General features: G+C 52.3%; 4 protein-coding genes across 4 annotated transcripts; 2 read left to right on the top strand and 2 right to left on the bottom strand.

The window, feature by feature from the left end:
- Positions 1 to 2013: 2013 nt before the first annotated feature.
- BDV17DRAFT_6916 (uncharacterized protein) lies at positions 2014 to 2881 on the top strand. The gene has a single exon (XM_073764975.1). The coding sequence runs from the start codon at positions 2135 to 2137 to the stop codon at positions 2708 to 2710; it is 576 nt and encodes a 191-aa protein (XP_073621245.1). The 5' UTR covers positions 2014 to 2134; the 3' UTR covers positions 2711 to 2881.
- BDV17DRAFT_6930 (uncharacterized protein) lies at positions 2624 to 4590 on the top strand. The gene is made up of 5 exons (XM_073764979.1): positions 2624 to 2738; positions 2833 to 2943; positions 2997 to 3278; positions 3339 to 3472; positions 3522 to 4590. Coding segments are annotated over exons 1-5 (1167 nt in total). The 5' UTR covers positions 2624 to 2736; the 3' UTR covers positions 4160 to 4590.
- Positions 4591 to 7939: 3349 nt separating this feature from the next.
- On the bottom strand, positions 7940 to 13670 carry BDV17DRAFT_6823 (uncharacterized protein). Its single transcript, XM_073764958.1, has one exon. The coding sequence runs from the start codon at positions 13526 to 13528 to the stop codon at positions 8372 to 8374; it is 5157 nt and encodes a 1718-aa protein (XP_073621243.1). The 5' UTR covers positions 13529 to 13670; the 3' UTR covers positions 7940 to 8371.
- A 1392-nt stretch (positions 13671 to 15062) lies between these two features.
- On the bottom strand, positions 15063 to 17076 carry BDV17DRAFT_6837 (uncharacterized protein). The gene has a single exon (XM_073764960.1). The coding sequence runs from the start codon at positions 16887 to 16889 to the stop codon at positions 15111 to 15113; it is 1779 nt and encodes a 592-aa protein (XP_073621242.1). The 5' UTR covers positions 16890 to 17076; the 3' UTR covers positions 15063 to 15110.
- Positions 17077 to 17179: the final 103 nt, after the last annotated feature.

The following is a 17179-nucleotide window of genomic DNA, read 5'->3' as shown; positions in this document are numbered from 1 at the left end:
GGGAGTCTGCAGCAGGGCCGCGAAGTCGGCGTGGAATGACTGAAGAAGCCTGCAGCGCTTTTTTCTTTTTCTTGAAGCCCACGTATAAATCCTTCGCGGCCCCGACCGAGTCATGTCGCTTTCTTGAGCGAAACCTTCAACTTTGACGGCGTCTCATCGAAAACTCCTTGAAAGACGACGCATAAGTGTTTATCATTGCTCTTATCATCCGCTTCCCATGGTATCTTATGAATCTATGAAATAATTGAGTCTTCTTGAGGGCACGATGAAGCCGACCCGCTTCCACAAACGCATCGCCGCTAAGCGTGGGGTCTGGCGGCCTGGCCTCTTGGACTATCGTTCTGACAACCATGGGCAAGCCGAAGCCCGACCAGGGATCCCCAAGTTTATTCGTTCATTATTATTGCATTATGAAGATAATTTACGTTAATGAGTGCCAGATGACAGGTGATATCTTCGGTGAAGTGGCGATATGGGGTGACTGCACAATGTCTTAGACAAATTGACACTCGGTCAAGTCCGTATAAGTGCTGGGCCAGTGGCTTGAAGCCTGGAAGTCTGTTTAATATTAATTGAAGTATCTATAACCTTAGGAGTCCAGACTGCGCGGAAGTGAAGCCGGATAGTATGCCATGGATGATGGCGCTGCTGAGGGAATTAAGTTAAGGTAGCATTCTGATGCACTAGCTGCGAATTGAGTTTTCTCGTGTGACTGCATGGAACTTTCATAGATTGAATCTGTCCATTTGGGTCATTCTCCGGTGGCCACTTAGGATACGAGGTCTAGAGCTCGCCTGTTACCGATAGATGAATGCTTAGCAAGGCGCCGTCAAAAGGAAGGTTCCGAGGGATGGTATGATCGGTGATCTAGGTCGGCACAAGTCGGATTTGTTGTTGTGTTATTTTCAGCAGCAGATGTATTGTGCAGACAATCCGTTTCTTGAAGGCTGAAGCCAAGGTTGAGAGTCGGAGTGACAGGGTGGCATCTCAAGATCCAAAGGCCTCGTGGAGGGGGAGATCACAACCCAGACAGCCAACCAAGCAGCCTCAAAGCAAGTGCGATGGGGATTTATAGAGCAGTACAAGAACTCTACTTGGTCGGAGCTATGATTGGCTCTGCTAAATGGGAGAGGTTGCCATCGCACTGAACTATGCATCTATCTATGCCACTTATGAGGTGGCTTGACTGGCTTCAGCTCAGGATATCCAGCCCGGATCGACGCTCGTGGAGTCGCCCCCTCTTGCTTGGTGATGCCGATGGAGACGGACACGTAACAAACACACCATAGGTGGCCCGTTTAGCAGTCCTTCCATCGTTTCGATGATATTGATGGCTTGAAGGTCGGCAAGTTTGAGAGTCTGGATTCTGGATCGATTCACGGGCTGACAGGCTGCCAAGGACTTCAGGATGTTTTGACAGGGACCGGAGATTGCTGCCACTGTTGCATGATTTCCAGGCACCGAGACGGGAGTTGATTCTGGAATGTTGAGACATCGGCAGTTCAACCCTGGGCCGAGGGCTCAAGAATTGGCGGCCGAACCATCTTGACTGCCAACTCTAGAACCTTGCCTAACTCGTCCTTCGAATCAAAGTCGTGCCCTGAATCCGATGCATTGGGATTGCAGCTGAGTGGCTCTTGCTTAAAGATCTGGAATTATGGATGGGGGCGCAAGAAGCAAGCACCTGCATCGTTCGCCCTGCTTCCTGTACGGGGCTAGATACGCGGGCAGCAGGCTTGCAGTCGCAGTGCATCGCGGATCGTGTACGATGGCTGGTGGACCCACTTGATGACAGTCACGGTGCATCTCTTAGCGTCTAGGCACGAGACAGCGACCGTGCGAACATCGAGATTCAAAGGTTCGAGAATGGCCCTGCTGTTATTGGGGGCCATGTCTATATTGCACTTTAATCTCCTTGCAGCCGTAGTATGACCATTAGCCTCCGATGGCTTGGGAAGGGTAATCAAACTCTCAAGGTTTTCACGCAGGATGGGCTAGCAGACGGTGACATGTTGACATAACTCTCGGCATCGAAAATCGCTGAAATGTTCCTAGACAGAAGAAGGACACGACGGACGGATGGAAGGGAAAGCTGAAGCTAGGTGATCATTTGCTGCTTGGGGCTTAGTTCACGATGGGAGATCAAGACTTAAAACAGCAAATCAAGAGGTCTAACCACCTTTGGCGTCAAGTCGGTCCTCGAGCCCCACCGGAGAACAGTTCGTCGCCGTTGGCAAAACACCTTCACCTTGCCATCCCTTGGGCCTTGGACACTGCTCCAATTGCATTCATCTGTTATTTTGATACCCACTGTCCAGTCACCACTGATCCACCAGCGAGACTTGGTCGTCCGCAGCATTTCATTTGCTGGACATCGGATTATGGACGGCGATTCTGCGGGCATTGGGGGTTCACGCACGCTCAGTGGCCTGCGGGCCAGCCAGATGGACCGCCGGTACCAAAGTCTGTTCCTGGGGGATCCTCCGACCGGGATGCGGGCTTTCGCCATGGATACCCTACAGCTGGGAGAGCCTGCGACCTCTCCTCTGCCTTCATATTTGCTTCTCCCCTAATTTTTAGGGCTATCACTGCATATTGCTTTGTTCATTGCTGCAGCGAGGCGCCTATCGGCACTGGATCAGGATCCAACCACGGTCCTGGGTTCATCACTGGCGAACAATCTGTCAAGCCCCCCGCTCGCATGCGCTGACTGCGCTTAAGCTTTTATCGCCCACCATGTACGCCCTGCCAATTGATCCTCTTATATACCCTGCAGGCCCTCCTTGGTGCCTTTCTGTTACACCGACTGATCCATTCCCTTGGGACTTGCAGGTCTTCACATCAGGACAGAATGGCAAGCTTAGGCGCCGATTATGGCCGGAACTTTGCTCGAGAAACATGGGCTCTCTATGCAGTCGGGATGCTCGGTGTCGTGCTGCGATTGTAAGTGTCCTGTCTCCTGTTGTGCGCTTGGCTTGATGCTGACTGCCCTGCAGTGTAGCACGTATACGTCGACTCGGTATTCGGAACCTTCAATCAGACGACTACGTTATGGTGTTCGCGGTCATATGGTATACCATTCTATGCGTCGCACTCAATTCAGTTGCTTCAGGCGGAGGGTCAAATCTCATGACACAGGAGGACATTGACAACCTGACACCGGAGATCTATGATGAAAGAATCAAGGGAAGCAAATGGGTTTTCGTCTCGGAGCACGCCTTCGTCCTCGCTATATGGGCTATGAAGGCATGCATGTTGATCATCTATTCCCGTATCACGTATGACTCCCAGATATCCTGACTCATGACCTTGTATATCTGACTTTGGAATTTGAACAGAGAGGGATTACCTCAAAGGAAATGGGTCAACTACCTCGCCATTTACGTTGCACTTGGATTTGTTGCAGTGGAACTGTCCTTGTTCCTCATCTGCCGGCCTCTATCCAACTACTGGGCGGTGCCTACACCAAACGGTCAGTTTTTCTTATGATGTCTTTGTTGACGCAACTGACCATGTTCCAGCCCAATGCTCTACCTTCCAATACTACGAAATCATCCAAGGATGTATAGCCATTACGGGTGATTTTGCTATGCTTTTGATCGCCCTTCCGCTCCTGATGCAAGTTCGCGTTCCTCTCAAGCAGAAGTTGATCCTTCTGATCATTTTCGGAATGGGTATCTTCGTCATTGTCGCCGCCATTCTCACAAAAGTCTACTGTCTTGTGCCGTCTCTCATCTCATACGTCTACATGAACTGGTACTTCCGAGAAACAACCGTTGCCATCCTTGTCACCAACCTGCCCCTCATTTGGTCGCTCCTCCGCGATGTCTTCCCCGCACTCAAGAGTTGGACTGGTGGCTCCAAACGGGGTACCAACCGCTATCGCTCAGGTGCTTGGAACAGCAACCCTTCGGGGTACAAGAACTACGGGCCTCCTAGTCACCTTCGGTCAGGAGACGATTACCCTATGCGGGACTATGACCGAAGCGTTGTCGTCACGCCTCAGAAGGATGTCTCCGACATTAGCCTGCATCAGACGGATACTCGTGATCCTAGCGACGATGACTCTGAGCGAGCTCTACAGATTCGACAAGACGTGACAATTGAGGTCAAGCGGGAATCACGACCGCCAGACCACCGTCGCTCGCCTTCGCCTTAGACGAGGCATTATCAAAAGCGTTTCTCCGTTTTTTTTATGCGTATACCTCTTTGTTTTCGGCCGGCTTACTGTTTGTTTTTTTTTTTCTTGCTCATGTAATAACGACTTGACTTATGCCCGTTGGATAGACTACAGTCTCGGAGTTGGAGGTACACTGATCTACTGATATCACATTTACCCCGCTATCAATACCAGTCAATTCATGTCAAAGACGTCGAATTCTGTATCCACTGAACAAAATGCCCCAATGACCCTCAGCGAAGATCTTTTTCTCCATCTTCAACCATGGATCTATGCAATTGCCAATTCTGTACTTTGCTGTCGATCAGTCACGTGATAAGAGCCGGAGTCCTGTGTGGGCAGTAGGCTTATGTAACAGCCTTATGTAGGTACAACTTCCAACTCTGATGCGCAACTGTCTTTCGAATCAACAACATCCGTTCCTTGCAGCGTTCAATCTACGATGCGTCGAAACCATCCTCTCTGGGTTTAATTCCAAATAACAGTGAAAGCACGTTCCTCAAATCTCTAAGCGATGGGTTTGAGAATCCTCATCGCAGACTGCAGAGTGACCTCATCTAGCACGAGGTGGAGACGCGAAAAGCGACGAATCTTCCGCCCAGCAAGGCTGCCACCGCACCGCTCAAACTCAATTCTATTTTGCTCCTTCGACGTTTCTTCTAACACTTGATCCGCAGTGCCTACTTTGAACTTTGTTTCTTTTGTCAGCGTCACAACATCAATTGAGTATACACTGACAATAATGTTGTTAGCAGAAGCAAATAATCAGGCCGACTCCAATCGCCGCCTCCCGCATCGCATCCCACCGAACACGGAGCAGTGCACGGAGCACGGCACGGCGTTGATCGCCGAGGCCAACGCCTTAGGCACCGAACTGGCCCGGCTAAACCACTGGTCGTCCTTAAAATTGAAAGTATACCCACTGGGCCACTGATATGGGGTTCAAGATTAAGCAAGTTACAGTTGCAGTTACACTTTGGCTACGACGGAAGTTTTTCCAAACGAAATCCAGCCTCGCGACTATTGCACGTTAGCCAAATTCATTTCCATGGGCCACGTTTTGCCATCCCCTACCCGCCCTGATCCATTTGCGGGAGGGATCTGCCTGCTCCGCTGGTTCTAGGCTGAGCTTCGTCAACCAGCCCACGGTTTTGAACAGATAGATTGTGTCTGAAATGTGGTTGCAATCCACCGACTTTGCGTGCTGCGTGGTTGATGTGGAAATTGTTCTCTTAGACGAGGCTTCCACGGCCTTCCAGGCGTTCAAGATGTCGGGCAAGCGGCATCCCACCTGGAGATCTTCGGCCGAGTCCTCGAGCCGACCGGTCTTACTGCTCGAACACATAGCCCCAAGGCCCACGGGCTCCGAGAGTGAGGGTAGTCTAGAGTGACTAGGGCTTCACGGCAGACGAATCCGAGCATATTATGCAGAACATTTTTCCACGCTTCGCTCTTTTTTGTGCGCTTTCTCATGCGAGGTGTGCAACTATATGCAGTTCTCCTACGCGTGCCACCCTGCCATCCTCGGCTCGTTAAGAGATCAAGATCTTGAACTGCTAATCGAGTGATACTATGACCTTGCCGGGATATACTCCGGGTGTTATTCTCGGCCAACTTTGCCATATTCAACGCTTTCTCCGGCTTAAAGTTCGCATGGACGTCGCACGCTCCGATACTAGTCTGTGGGGAGGCTACTCTGTAGAGTCGCACTCCGAAAGTCAAACTGGAACCTCGATGCTAGCGCAGGCCGTTGAGACAACCTTATGCGTCAAAGTGTCTTCCGTGCGCTAGAGGCAATAGTCTTCGGCACTTTGCTCTGACTTCGGACGAGACTAGTACTAAAGTTCAACATCGGTTTCATGTTCGGATGATCGGAACGCAGGATTGTTGCGTGCGCTCGTGGCCGATGTTTTGAGCATGTAGTATCTGTCACACTCGTATAGACTAGCCATGTGCGACTTTGACATGATTCAGTTGGGCATCTAGCATCATTACGATGAACAGCGACGGGTACTTGGCGTCCCAAAGTATCAGAGCGGTCGCCTCCAGGGTAGTTCTGAATGCTCCTTGATCTCCCACGTGCTCGTTACACATACTCTGCAGCGCCCCAGCATATTCCTTCCGGCAGATCGATCTACTGCTGTATAGGTAGCCTTCTAATGCAGACTACAAAGCCTACGATGGCGCTGAGCAATTAGACGGCTTCATCCTTCTTCACTAAATGGATAGCATCCTATATTCCTGAATCAAATGTGGCGCATATTGCCTTTAGGACTCACGAACGAGCAAATGTAAGCGGATACGGTGCCTCGACCTACTATAATTGAAGCAAAGAACTTCTAAGAATATAGTCCATCACCCTCTCGTTTCGAAAATATATATTTATGTGTATAGCCAAACCCAAATGGCGCTACCACTGGACTCCTGGTGTCCACCACAACATTCAGCAATCCTCGAGCCAGATCACCTTAAACCGATCTACATATTGCCTAATGCCCAAGCTCCAAGCCTTCGCCTCCAGTGCACCCCTCCCCCTGTTTTGCCACGGTCCTGATCGGAAGCTGTCCCATCACCCATGACAAGCCACAGGTACCAAGCGCAACCCCAGCGAATTGAAACGAGCGAACTCCGTTTGACTCCTGAGACACCATGGAACAGCCGAGACCCAGGCACACTAGCACAGGCGTACCTAAATTCTAAGTGCGTATGTATATCTAGGTGTATTCAGGAGACCTCAGATAGCGAGCGAACCCGACCTCGTTTCCTCGCACCTCTTTGGGAAAATGGAGCTTACTAAGTATGATTAGTTTACCTGTGTACAGATACCGTCGAGGCCAGTGCGCATCTAGTTGTCTAGATATACACCTATGAGTCTATCTACTAGTTTACGTATTTTGGTTTTGGGAGGGCACTCCATCGGCGCCACTGCTGACGAACCCGTCAAGGCCCGATAGCGTTTCTATCTACTCGAAGGAGGTGCGGCATTTTGAATGGGATCAGTATGCTACCAAGAACGAGCGGTGAGTATACCAGAATGTCCTCATCATAACTATACGCGCCTACTCGCAAAGGTTAATAGATCATGTAATCCTGCTACATAGTGAAAGGAATACCGGGTCCTTTTCGCGAACTTCAGTTCGTAAGGCAGGATTCGGAAGCCAACCGCACTTTCCCTTCAGAAGAGCTGAGCAGTGAGCACCTGTCCTGGATACCAGGCCAGGATTCCAGGAAGGTGTGACTGTTGACGACCAAGGGACGCACCTGGACTCTTCCCCCCCCCCAACTCCTTAACTAGTACACACCAGGAAGGAACGACTGGTGGACGCCGCGGTCAATTACAATCTCCCAGTGAAGGAAGGAAGAAACATCTTGGTTGGGAGGGAGCGACTGCTGTCGTCGGACTGGGAAAGGCAGGGACGCGATATCCCGGGGACTTCGACGAATGCCCATCGCGCCTTCTCTGCGAAAGAAGCTGGGCTACTCGGGAATTGGGGAAGGCGCGGCTGTCACGGTACCTGCCTAAGTACAAGGCTAGGAAGGAACGACCGTGATACCAATCGTACCTTCCTTCCAATTCCAAACCCATATCGGACTTTAGAATTAAGAGAAAAGGTCACGATTCTTCAAATAGGTGAAAAGGGAAGGTAGGTCAGTCTTGAATTAGCCTAGAGGTACACAGATAGTATTATTCCATGGAATCCGACGTCATTCTTAGAGTTGGACTATTGGCTACAGGAACATATGCTTGTACAGATGAAATGTTGCAAGTAACACTTTATAGGTAGCTTCCTAAGTAAAGAAAGTCCATGTACGTTTAGCTAAGATATCTGATCTAGGTAGTGACTAGCCTATACTGTAGTTATCTGGCCCAGGCTGGGCCTCGGGAGCAATGTGGTGAAAATGTGAATGTAGAATATAAATCAACGAGTAGCAGGGGGTATGTGTGGCAGGTGTATGCATGTATGAATGAGAATATACGTGATATCAACTTGATAGGTAGGTAGGTAGTATAGGAAAAAAAGATGAGATATCCGCCAAGATGCAATGCTCAAATACAACATAATAATTGAAGAACAGGGTAGTCGCATTTAGATCGAAGACAGAAAAGGCCAGAGAGAAAGAGCGACAAGAACGAGAGTGATCCTTCGGATCCATCGTTCACAATATCAAAACATCCAGGTTCGTTAGGGCTTAGTACTTCAACTTGCCGACAAGCCCAAAGGTATAGGCCGCCTCAGCCTCACCCTTCATCTGGATCATATAAACACGGGTATTGCCGCTCGTCACGCCACCCTTATTAGCAACAGCAGGCCCGTCTGCATTCTCCTCACGCACGGAAACAGCAATACCTGTTCGCGCGACGCGCTCGAAGCAGCTCTCATCAAGGCACACGTCGAGGAGGACCTCGCCGCGTGTCTTGCCTCGAATGATAATGCGTTTCTCGTTGCGCTGCTCGATGACGCGTGGGGTGGCGGCACCGGAAGACGGCGGGCTGATGTTGTCGGTGCTGTCATCGGGCCCTGTGGCTGTGGCTGCAGTGTCTGGATGGCGGGGTTCTGGAGATGATGATGCGCGCGAGGGCGCGGGCATGATTGTTAGCCGCGCGGCGCCCATATCGCGCCACTTGGACTGAGTCTCGCGGGCATAGAGGCGGATCTTAGCGTTTGACAGGCCGATTCCGTCGACGCCCTTGATGGCGGCTGCGATGCGGCTGATGCCGCCACCGTTGGACCCGGCACCGGAGGCAGCAGAGCTGGAGAATAGGCTTCCGCTTTCGCCGTCCTTCTGGCGGCGCGATGAGACGGAGGATCGCGAAATGCTGAACATGCTGCTCTTGCCTTTGAAGCGCTTAAGGGCCGAGAAGGCGCTGCTCATTGTGCCAACGCTGCTCTCGGAGTTGTCGGCTAGGGAGCGCGGGGAGGCAGAGGCGCGGTAGCTCTTCCTGCGGCGGGGCCAGCCGAAGAAGCCGGAGGCGCTCTTGCCTGCGCGTTCATTGAGCGGCGCGGGGAGATCGTCCAAGGGTCCGCGTGCGTTCTGGAGTGCGATATATGTGGGGTTATTGGTGCGGGCTTGGTTAATCAGGCCATATAGAGCTTCGCATTCCTCTGCGTTCCGAGAACGGAACATGATGTTGTTGCTCCAGGTAACCTTGGATCGTGGAGTGGGAGGCGAGCGAATGCTAATGTCGATGGCAGTTCCACGGCGTATAGGGACCAGCGGCGTCAACTCAAGGGCAACGACCGGACGCATATTCTTGAAAGCGTCCTCGCCGTTCGCATGTGGGTCATCTTTCATTTCATGGGCTTCAACAAGCCCCGGGCTAATGATGATCTTGCATTCATCTGGGAAGATGTTTTCCCAGGAACCCTTATCCGACCAAGCGAACACTGTGGCGATTGCGGACGACGACTTGCGCGGCTGAGACGGGACGGATCGATAACCGGCGCGGTTAGTCAAGTTCGATAATGACAGGGTACTGGTCGAAGCAGAGAGTTCTGACTCTTGATCATCTGGCTTGGCACGAGAAACCCTTGATCCTATTCTGGCTGGGATATCGTCCTCTGAGTCTTCGTCTGAGCTGTCCGTGACGGTATCCGAGTCGGAATACATATCATAACGGCGCACAGTAGAGGTGTCGGAGTAGACAGAGTCGGAATCTGACGCAGTAGAAGGCTCATATTCGTGCTTCAGTGGCGAAGAACCTCGTCGCCTAACACGTCCGGTTGGACTCAGGATGGGAGTGCTAGTCAGGCCAGAGCCGGTGGAACTGGGCGAGCGCGAATGGGGAGGAGGCGGTGGAGGTTCATCTCCATATGACGCGTCAGACTCGGAGCCGGAGCGAGAATGAGACTTTCTCTTCGTCGAAGTTTCCGGGAGAGAGTCTAGATTATATTCTTCCTCGGGCTCATCATCGGGGATGTATGAAGTGCTGCTGCCTTGACGAAGCTTAGGAATAGACGGAAGATTCGCGGATGGCACGGACGACACCCGCGGGCTCTCCTCTGGCTCGGCCCTTGTGGGGGTCTTCGGACTATTTTTGTACTGCGCGTAGAAATTTGTAGACTGTCCGGTTTGTTGAGTTTCATCGTGGTCCCGGGTAGGAGTTGCAGGAGTAGTTGCTTCAGCGCCAGTCGGCGAAAGAGGACTCTGAGGGCCGAGCTCCCCATATTTAGAAATCCTCTTTGCGCCTGAACGTTTGAGGCCCTGAGAGGAAGACTTGTCATCGCCAATAACGAGCTTGCGCGGATCCCTGGAGTGAAGGATTGATTGGGTCTGAGGCGAAGGTTTGGATGTTTCCGCTTCTGCAGCATTATAGTCCGACTCGCGAGTAATATCAGTCTGCGAAGAAACCTGCGACTCGGTCGCCGCCAATGAATCAAGGCTGCTGGGATCTGACCACTCTTTGGCAGTCCAAGAACGGCGCGATGCACGGGACGACGTTGGCTTCTCCCCAATAGGAATGGCGACACTAGTCGGGCTCGGCGGCGTCCGTTGAGCCAAGGACACATCGTTGGGACCAGAAATTGTTTGTGCACGTTGTCGTTGCTTGGCACGCTCAATGAAGCTCTGAGACCGAGAGATGGCAGGTGGAACTGGGGTCCTGCCCAGCATCTGAATCCATTCTATTCCCACATCTTCTTCGTCAATCTGAAGCGACAGGAGCTCTTGGAAGCGTCGTTCCCGGTTCGGCGGACTGCGTATCATGACAACAATCTCCCCTTTCTTGTCGCCATGGCGAGCAGAAACGCACCCAATGTCAATTGGAGGGAAAAGTAGCCAACGGTCTGACTGGTCAACCTCGCAGATGAGCAAGTCTCCCCCAGGCCCGTGCTCAGAAGCATTGTCTCGGAATAGAATCTCCGCACGGCAATCAATAACCTGGCCACTGGAGTGGTATAGCGACAGGTTGAAGAAATCACGAGCACGAACTCTGCGAGTCTTGTCCACTGTTACTCCCGCCAGAGCACCTAAGCTTTCAGGATCCCGGGCGCGACTCGAATCAATGGCAGAAGCTGACTCGTCCTCGAGCCTTGCCCTCTCTTCCCGAGCACGACGACGAGCCTCTGCCACCAAATTCTGATAGCTTGCAGCCACCTCCTCAGCCTTGGGGGATGGCTCAAGCATGTTGATGCCCTTGAAAGTCTTTGCGAGGTACTTGAGGCGTACTAGAGGGCGCTTCAGCAAGTAGGCAACATCGACCTTCTGCCCATCGCCGTCCACCACATCGCCATTCTCATCTCTCGACATTCCATCATCGAGACTCTTTGTGTCGGAATCCTTGGTCTCCTCGCCCTCTTCCAGCGGGGCCAGGTTGACGACCACATCCTTGAACCCTAGTCTCCACGCTTTGAGATACTCGCGGTACACTTTCTGCGCACCGTGTGCCCATTGAATTAAACCGTCCGCGGCTTCAAGCGGGATCCGCTTGTGTAGCAATTTCAGCCGTTCAATGGCAACTCCCATGTTCACAATCGGTTTGGTAAAGGTGAGCTCATCCTTGGGGTCCGCTGAAGGACGAAATAGGCCAGCTGCAATCGCCGAATCTGAGCGAGAAAGGACGCATGTCAAAAGCACTGGAATGACTCCACCAACTAGAGTGCGGAGTTCGCGCATGTATTTGGCTTCATCTAGGGACAGTTCCTTCAAGATGTCGGCGACCGTTGGGTTGCGATTTCTGCTCCGGAGGCTTCTAGCAGAACGGAGGCTCCTGCTCCTCGTAGTTGACGTCGAAAGGACGGATATCAAGTCATCGTGCGTAGTGAGCTTCTTCATGTGAGATGAAACCATGTTTAGTGAATTGGGATCCACTTTGTCTCTTTCCTCGCTTGCGAAAGTGTTTTGAGAAGGAGTCCTCTTTTTGTCCTTCTCCGTTACTTCGGACGTTGTTGCTTCTGATCGTCCAGGCTCCCGAGTGCTCATTGACTCGACCGATGCGATCGTTGACAGGCGGTGGCTACCTGTACTGGGGAAAGGCTTTGTCCTACCCAACGGTACAGGAGCATTATTGCCGGAGACCTCAGATTCCCCAGATAATGGGTAAGTTCCGGCCTCCGAGGCATCCTCTTTCCCATCGTGCTTGCGGCTGCCCTCGCCGCTGGCGCCTGAGGATGACCGGTGTTTCTTCTCCTTAGACTTCCTCCTCCGAGGAGATGGTGAAGACTCCCTATGCGACTCCTTGGAGCTGATTCTTTTCTCCCGCGATTTCGGTCGTTCGCCGCTAGACGTGGTGTCTCCACTCTTCGCTCGCCGCCTGGGCGTTTTCTGTTGAGAGAGTTCGCTATCTCCTGTAGGCTCGAGATCAGAAATATGACTGTCATTCACTTCACTTGGCTCGTCCACAATCTCGATTTTTTTCCGGTTCCTTCTTGTTTTCAGCGGCGCGGGGACTTCGACGTCTGAATCTTTATCGTCCAGAAATGGGTCGGGGGTGTTAGAAAGCCAGGCTTCAATCTTTGAGCCCTTGTTCGGGGCCGGTTGCTTAGGTGGTTCCGGCTTCTGCTCTGGCTTACTGAACATCTTCCGTGACTCGTCCACTATCTGCCCAAGGATGCCGCCCTTGGGTATCTTTGGCGGAGTGCGGTTTTTCGAAGCATGGGGCGCGCCGCGTGCACGCCGCCGCGACAGTTCAGAAAAGTCGGCCTCGCTGGCCGCCCACTCAGAGTCATAGTCCGTAGCAGGGTCTTTCTTTTTCGGGCTGTGTGAAGGCTCGGATAAGGTACTAAGCCGGTGTTTATCCGCTAGTCGTGAAGTAGACTTGGTTCTGCTGTGCGATGCGTGCTCCTTCTCAAGCTTGTCTATTATCGAATCGATATCACTGGAGGCGTGCGATTTCCGCCGTCCTCTCATTGCCAGTGGAGTTTCCTTGCCATCCTCTCGACGTTTCCGCGGCGGCGACAGTAAATTCGGTTCCTTGCCCTCTTTTTTATCACCCGATCGCGGCGAACGTATGGGCTCATTCGTAGTGTACTCCGAAATGCGTTTTGGCGCGGGTAGCTTAGCTTTTGCTCCGGGCGTCTGCTTAGGCGTCCGATTATTCTTCCAATGTTCATCGCTCACAAGCCGTTTCCGAGGTGTGCTCTTGCTGCGCTTTCTCATCGTAGTGGTCACGGGTCTCGGTTTCGACTCCGTAGCTGAAGCATTCTCGTTATCGTCTTCGTAGTAGATCACGTCGTCGGCGGTGACCACTCCGCCACCCTGCTGTTGCCATTTCCGGACCTTCGCTCGCACGGAGTTGGTATCGTACAGGCCCAGCGGTTTTCCGATATCGATAGGCTTTGACTTTATCGGTATGGTTTTGGCGCTTTCCCCGCGGTTGGCGGGAGAGTGTGAATTGGCAGGCGGCGGCATTGGGACTGTGAGGAACGGCAGCGGTTAGCATATTTTGCGACGTCGGATGAAAGGTAGCATGAGATTCATGTTTGTATGCCAAAGTGCCAATTGTTGCCGCTTGGTTGCTTGTTGTCGTTGACGGAGATAGCGGCAAAGCGAGCCGGCGACGTCATTTCCGTAGAACTGTTTGTTTACGGGGAACGACTCACTGTTTCACGGCATACCCTGACCAAGCCGCACTGAAGATCAGATAAACCGGATGTAGAACCTAGGGGAACGGAGATAGAGGAAGGGAAAACAGGATGCGATGGGAGGGGGGCAAACAGGACCAGAGGGATTGGAGGCAGGGAGCTGAAGCAGGCAGAGATCAGAGCGGGCGAGACCCTTTGAGATTGTTGCAGTGGAATGTCAATGTTGATTATGGAGGGTCCAGTGACAGCCCCAGCGCCTGTCAGCTGAAAGAATCACCAGACAAACAACAACCTGAACCCGGATCCAGGACAAACAACGAGGATCTACCGGGGTAGTCGAAATAACAACCTCCGGTCGCATTATCTGGAGAGGTCTCTGTGGCGGTATACAAATCCTGCTTGGACGTGTGCACCGCCCGGCCAGTTGTTAGTGCGAATGCTGCCGGGGAAACCAGCGATCAGCGGCAGCACCTCAGATCGGGCGCCAATCGAGCCAGTTGATGACCATCACTCAGTTATATTGTCTGTCTCTGGACGCTAGACCTGCTTTCTGAATTGATTGCTCGTGCTCAACCATGCTGCTACAGTACTACTACTGTAGATAGCTGCAGCTGCCAGCAAGCAGATAGGGCACTCAACCTTGCCTCACGAATCTGAATCTGATCGCTGACGACCGACTCCGTTGATCGGCCGGCCGGAGAGCTCTTCACTGGCCGAATTGCATCGATGCTATTCCGAGTTCCTAACGACATGAGTCGCGAGTTCGATGCTGTTTTATCTTCCCGCTTCCGGTTGGGCAGCAGCTTGCTGCCCTGAGGTTTTCCAGACGTCATTCCACTGAAGCTCTGAGGAGGCTGGTCCTATCCTAGCCTGCGTGCAATCTATGTCAGGCCCGACACGTCAGAGCCAGTGGGCATACAGAGTCAATAGATTCCTCAATTGCGACCGCTGTTAAGAAACGCTTGCTCGTGCTTTTGCAGCTTGCTGACCTCCAATTGATTGATTGAATGATGGCGGAGTCGGGTCGGACTTGAACGGGGCGAGATCCCGCCCGCCTTGCTTGAAGAGCGGAACTGGTGGTCGCACTATGCACTAGTAGCATATTGTTGCCTTGTGTCGGTCTACAATTCAGCAATATGGAGCACAAAAAACAGTCGCGTGTATCCACATATCTGCAGACCGCCAGTCATACTCTGTACCTTGGTTCTTCGAATACTGATTGTTCTTTCAAGGTGACCAGCTCCGTAGTAGAGACGAGACGGCGACCAGCCCTAAGGGCACGGGAATATATATTTAAGTGCAACGCTTGGTAGAACATTACAATAGCAACGCAGGATTATTCACGAACTTGAAAGGATATATACAAAATAAAATAACTGCGCGTGATCAGCCCTTACATTCGTCCATCTCTAGAATTGGTGGGCGCTCCATTCCGCCGGTAGCCCTAAATAGAGATTGTCGCCAGCCACAGTGTCACCGTAGACTGTCGAGTCCGTCAAAAATTCATCAAAGACAGTCTGATTCGGAAGCAGAAAAGAGTCTGCAATGTACTGGAAATCAGCTGCCTCTTGCCTCGCCGATCTAGCATTGGCTATAAGCTCGGTCAGCATGACCCCGGGAGGAGACTTCTTTGCATCCTCAGACCAACGCTCAAACGACTTCTGCGCGACTTCCCAAGCTGCGTCCGCGCGAGGATCGTTAGGGCGCCAACGGAGTTCATTCAGCAGGAATGTCAACGGTACATATTGCAGGTATCCCCCCAGCGTCCACTCCCATTTGCGAGCAGCAGCCTCATCTTCCAGGCGTTTCTGGGTGTCTAGAATGTCAACGGCGGCGTCGAACAGTTGGTCTCGTACATTGAGGTCTGAAGATCCAGGTGTGTCTGTAGGCGTGAATTGTGGACTATAAAGCTTCATCCACATTTCCGTGATCATCACGTAGGAGATGTGAGTTGCTAGCCAGTGAATAGGCTCAGTGCCATCGCAGTGTCTCAGGTACTGGGATTCAAGCCTGCCCTGGCACTCTCGGACGGCTTTAGTTTTGAGCAGCCAAGGAGTGTCGCTTTCAACTATCCGTTCAGCAGTCGCGAGCTCATATCGTAGAAGACAGAAGCTCATCGCAGTCCAGCCACTGTGGCTTGATGGTGGGGCCGTCATATCTGCGCATAGCTCCGCATCGTGGCAGTTTGAAGGCAACTCAATGGCCAGGCCGGATGTGCCTGATTGGCTGAATGAGTCAAAGCTCTGGCCTCGATCATCCCGTATGCGGCGATTCAGATACCACAGGTGCGAACGGACGCGCCGACGCATCTCCGCCCCAAAGTTGGAGCTATCCTCTTCTATTGACAAATCCAACCGTTCGGCTAGGCCGGATAAATTCCAAGCCGACCTGTGATCGTTCTGGAGCCGGCTAATGGCGATAAATAGGACGAGAGCCTGCAATGTCGTCCAGTCATCGGTAGTCATGAATCCTGCCCGAGCTAGAGCCTGCTCGGCTGCCATACGGTAGGTAGAGAGGGCTGTGCCCTTGGAAATTTGTAAGCTAGCTTGTACATCCGTTGTGTCCATTGCCGAGATACAAGCAAGATAGATCACCTGCAACAAAGCGCATTGACCTTCATTCAATGACGTGGGATCATCCAACCCCCTTCGGAGGATTTTCGATGCGCTGGGCCGATGTACCACCTTGATGAGTGGATCGACCCACTCCAGGAAAACATGCCAGTACATCCGTCCCAGCACTAACGGCGGGTGTAACGACGCAGTGGAGTGTGCCCAAGTGTGGCTTAACGGAAAGATCGAACCCCCCAGGGTGGCTGGCGACCGTAACCTATCAGCTTGAGCATTGACGGTTTCCGTCAGCTGCGAGACCTGAGCTTCGAGTATGTGGATCCTATCGTGAAGTGCCTGATCGCCATGCCGGCGCGCATCTGGTTTTGTCCGGGCTCGTGAACATTTGCGAATAGGAGACGGAAAGATGCACTCAATTGACCACCGCGAGCAGTTTGCGCAGGGAAGTTGCCTATCGCATCTGACCTTTCTTTTGCGGCAAGCGAGACAGGATTTCGGCTTGAAGACGGCATAGCCAGGCGGCGTTGAGGCGTCTGAGGATAAGGACGAGGATGAACAAAGTGGCTTTGGCGCGATCACAGCGAGAGACTGATCTGTTGATGTAAGGGGAGTATCCATTATCGTGATGGATACCGATAGAATAACTCTGACTGCAGCAAAACTCGGTCTCACAGGTAGTACCCGTCACCGATGGCACCCTGTTGGCATATGAGCAGCGAGGGAAAAGCAATCTTCTCGCATTATTTCGAGAAAATCCCCAGCAGCTGAGGGGTGAAACGATGCAAGTCATCATTCTTTCCAAAGTCGGATACCAAGATGCGGATACGAGGTTGTGGTGGCGACTCTGGGGATGATTGGGGGTCCCGCATTTCTCGGTGTTGCGTCGTTCGCCCGGCGACTGATTGGTT

The sequence above is a fragment of the Aspergillus undulatus genome, assembly GCF_047715775.1.
Source record: "Aspergillus undulatus strain CBS 261.88 unplaced genomic scaffold BDV17scaffold_1, whole genome shotgun sequence".
Classification (NCBI taxonomy): Eukaryota; Fungi; Ascomycota; class Eurotiomycetes; order Eurotiales; family Aspergillaceae; genus Aspergillus; species Aspergillus undulatus.
Note: the sequence above shows the minus strand (reverse complement) of the source record. Positions and strands in the feature narration are given on the sequence as shown.

What these genes read in the sequence shown, in the direction of transcription:
- BDV17DRAFT_6916 (XM_073764975.1), top strand. Translation starts at nt 2,135, where the DNA reads ATGGGAGATCAAGACTTAAAACAGCAAATCAAGAGGTCTAACCACCTT.
- BDV17DRAFT_6930 (XM_073764979.1), top strand. An exon ending in ATCATCTATTCCCGTATCAC is followed by an intron (nt 3,279 to 3,338) that starts GTATGACTCCCA and finishes GAATTTGAACAG; the next exon opens with AGAGGGATTACCTCAAAGGA. An exon ending in GGCGGTGCCTACACCAAACG is followed by an intron (nt 3,473 to 3,521) that starts GTCAGTTTTTCT and finishes ACCATGTTCCAG; the next exon opens with CCCAATGCTCTACCTTCCAA.
- BDV17DRAFT_6823 (XM_073764958.1), bottom strand. Translation starts at nt 13,528, where the DNA reads ATGCCGCCGCCTGCCAATTCACACTCTCCCGCCAACCGCGGGGAAAGC.
- BDV17DRAFT_6837 (XM_073764960.1), bottom strand. Translation starts at nt 16,889, where the DNA reads ATGGATACTCCCCTTACATCAACAGATCAGTCTCTCGCTGTGATCGCG.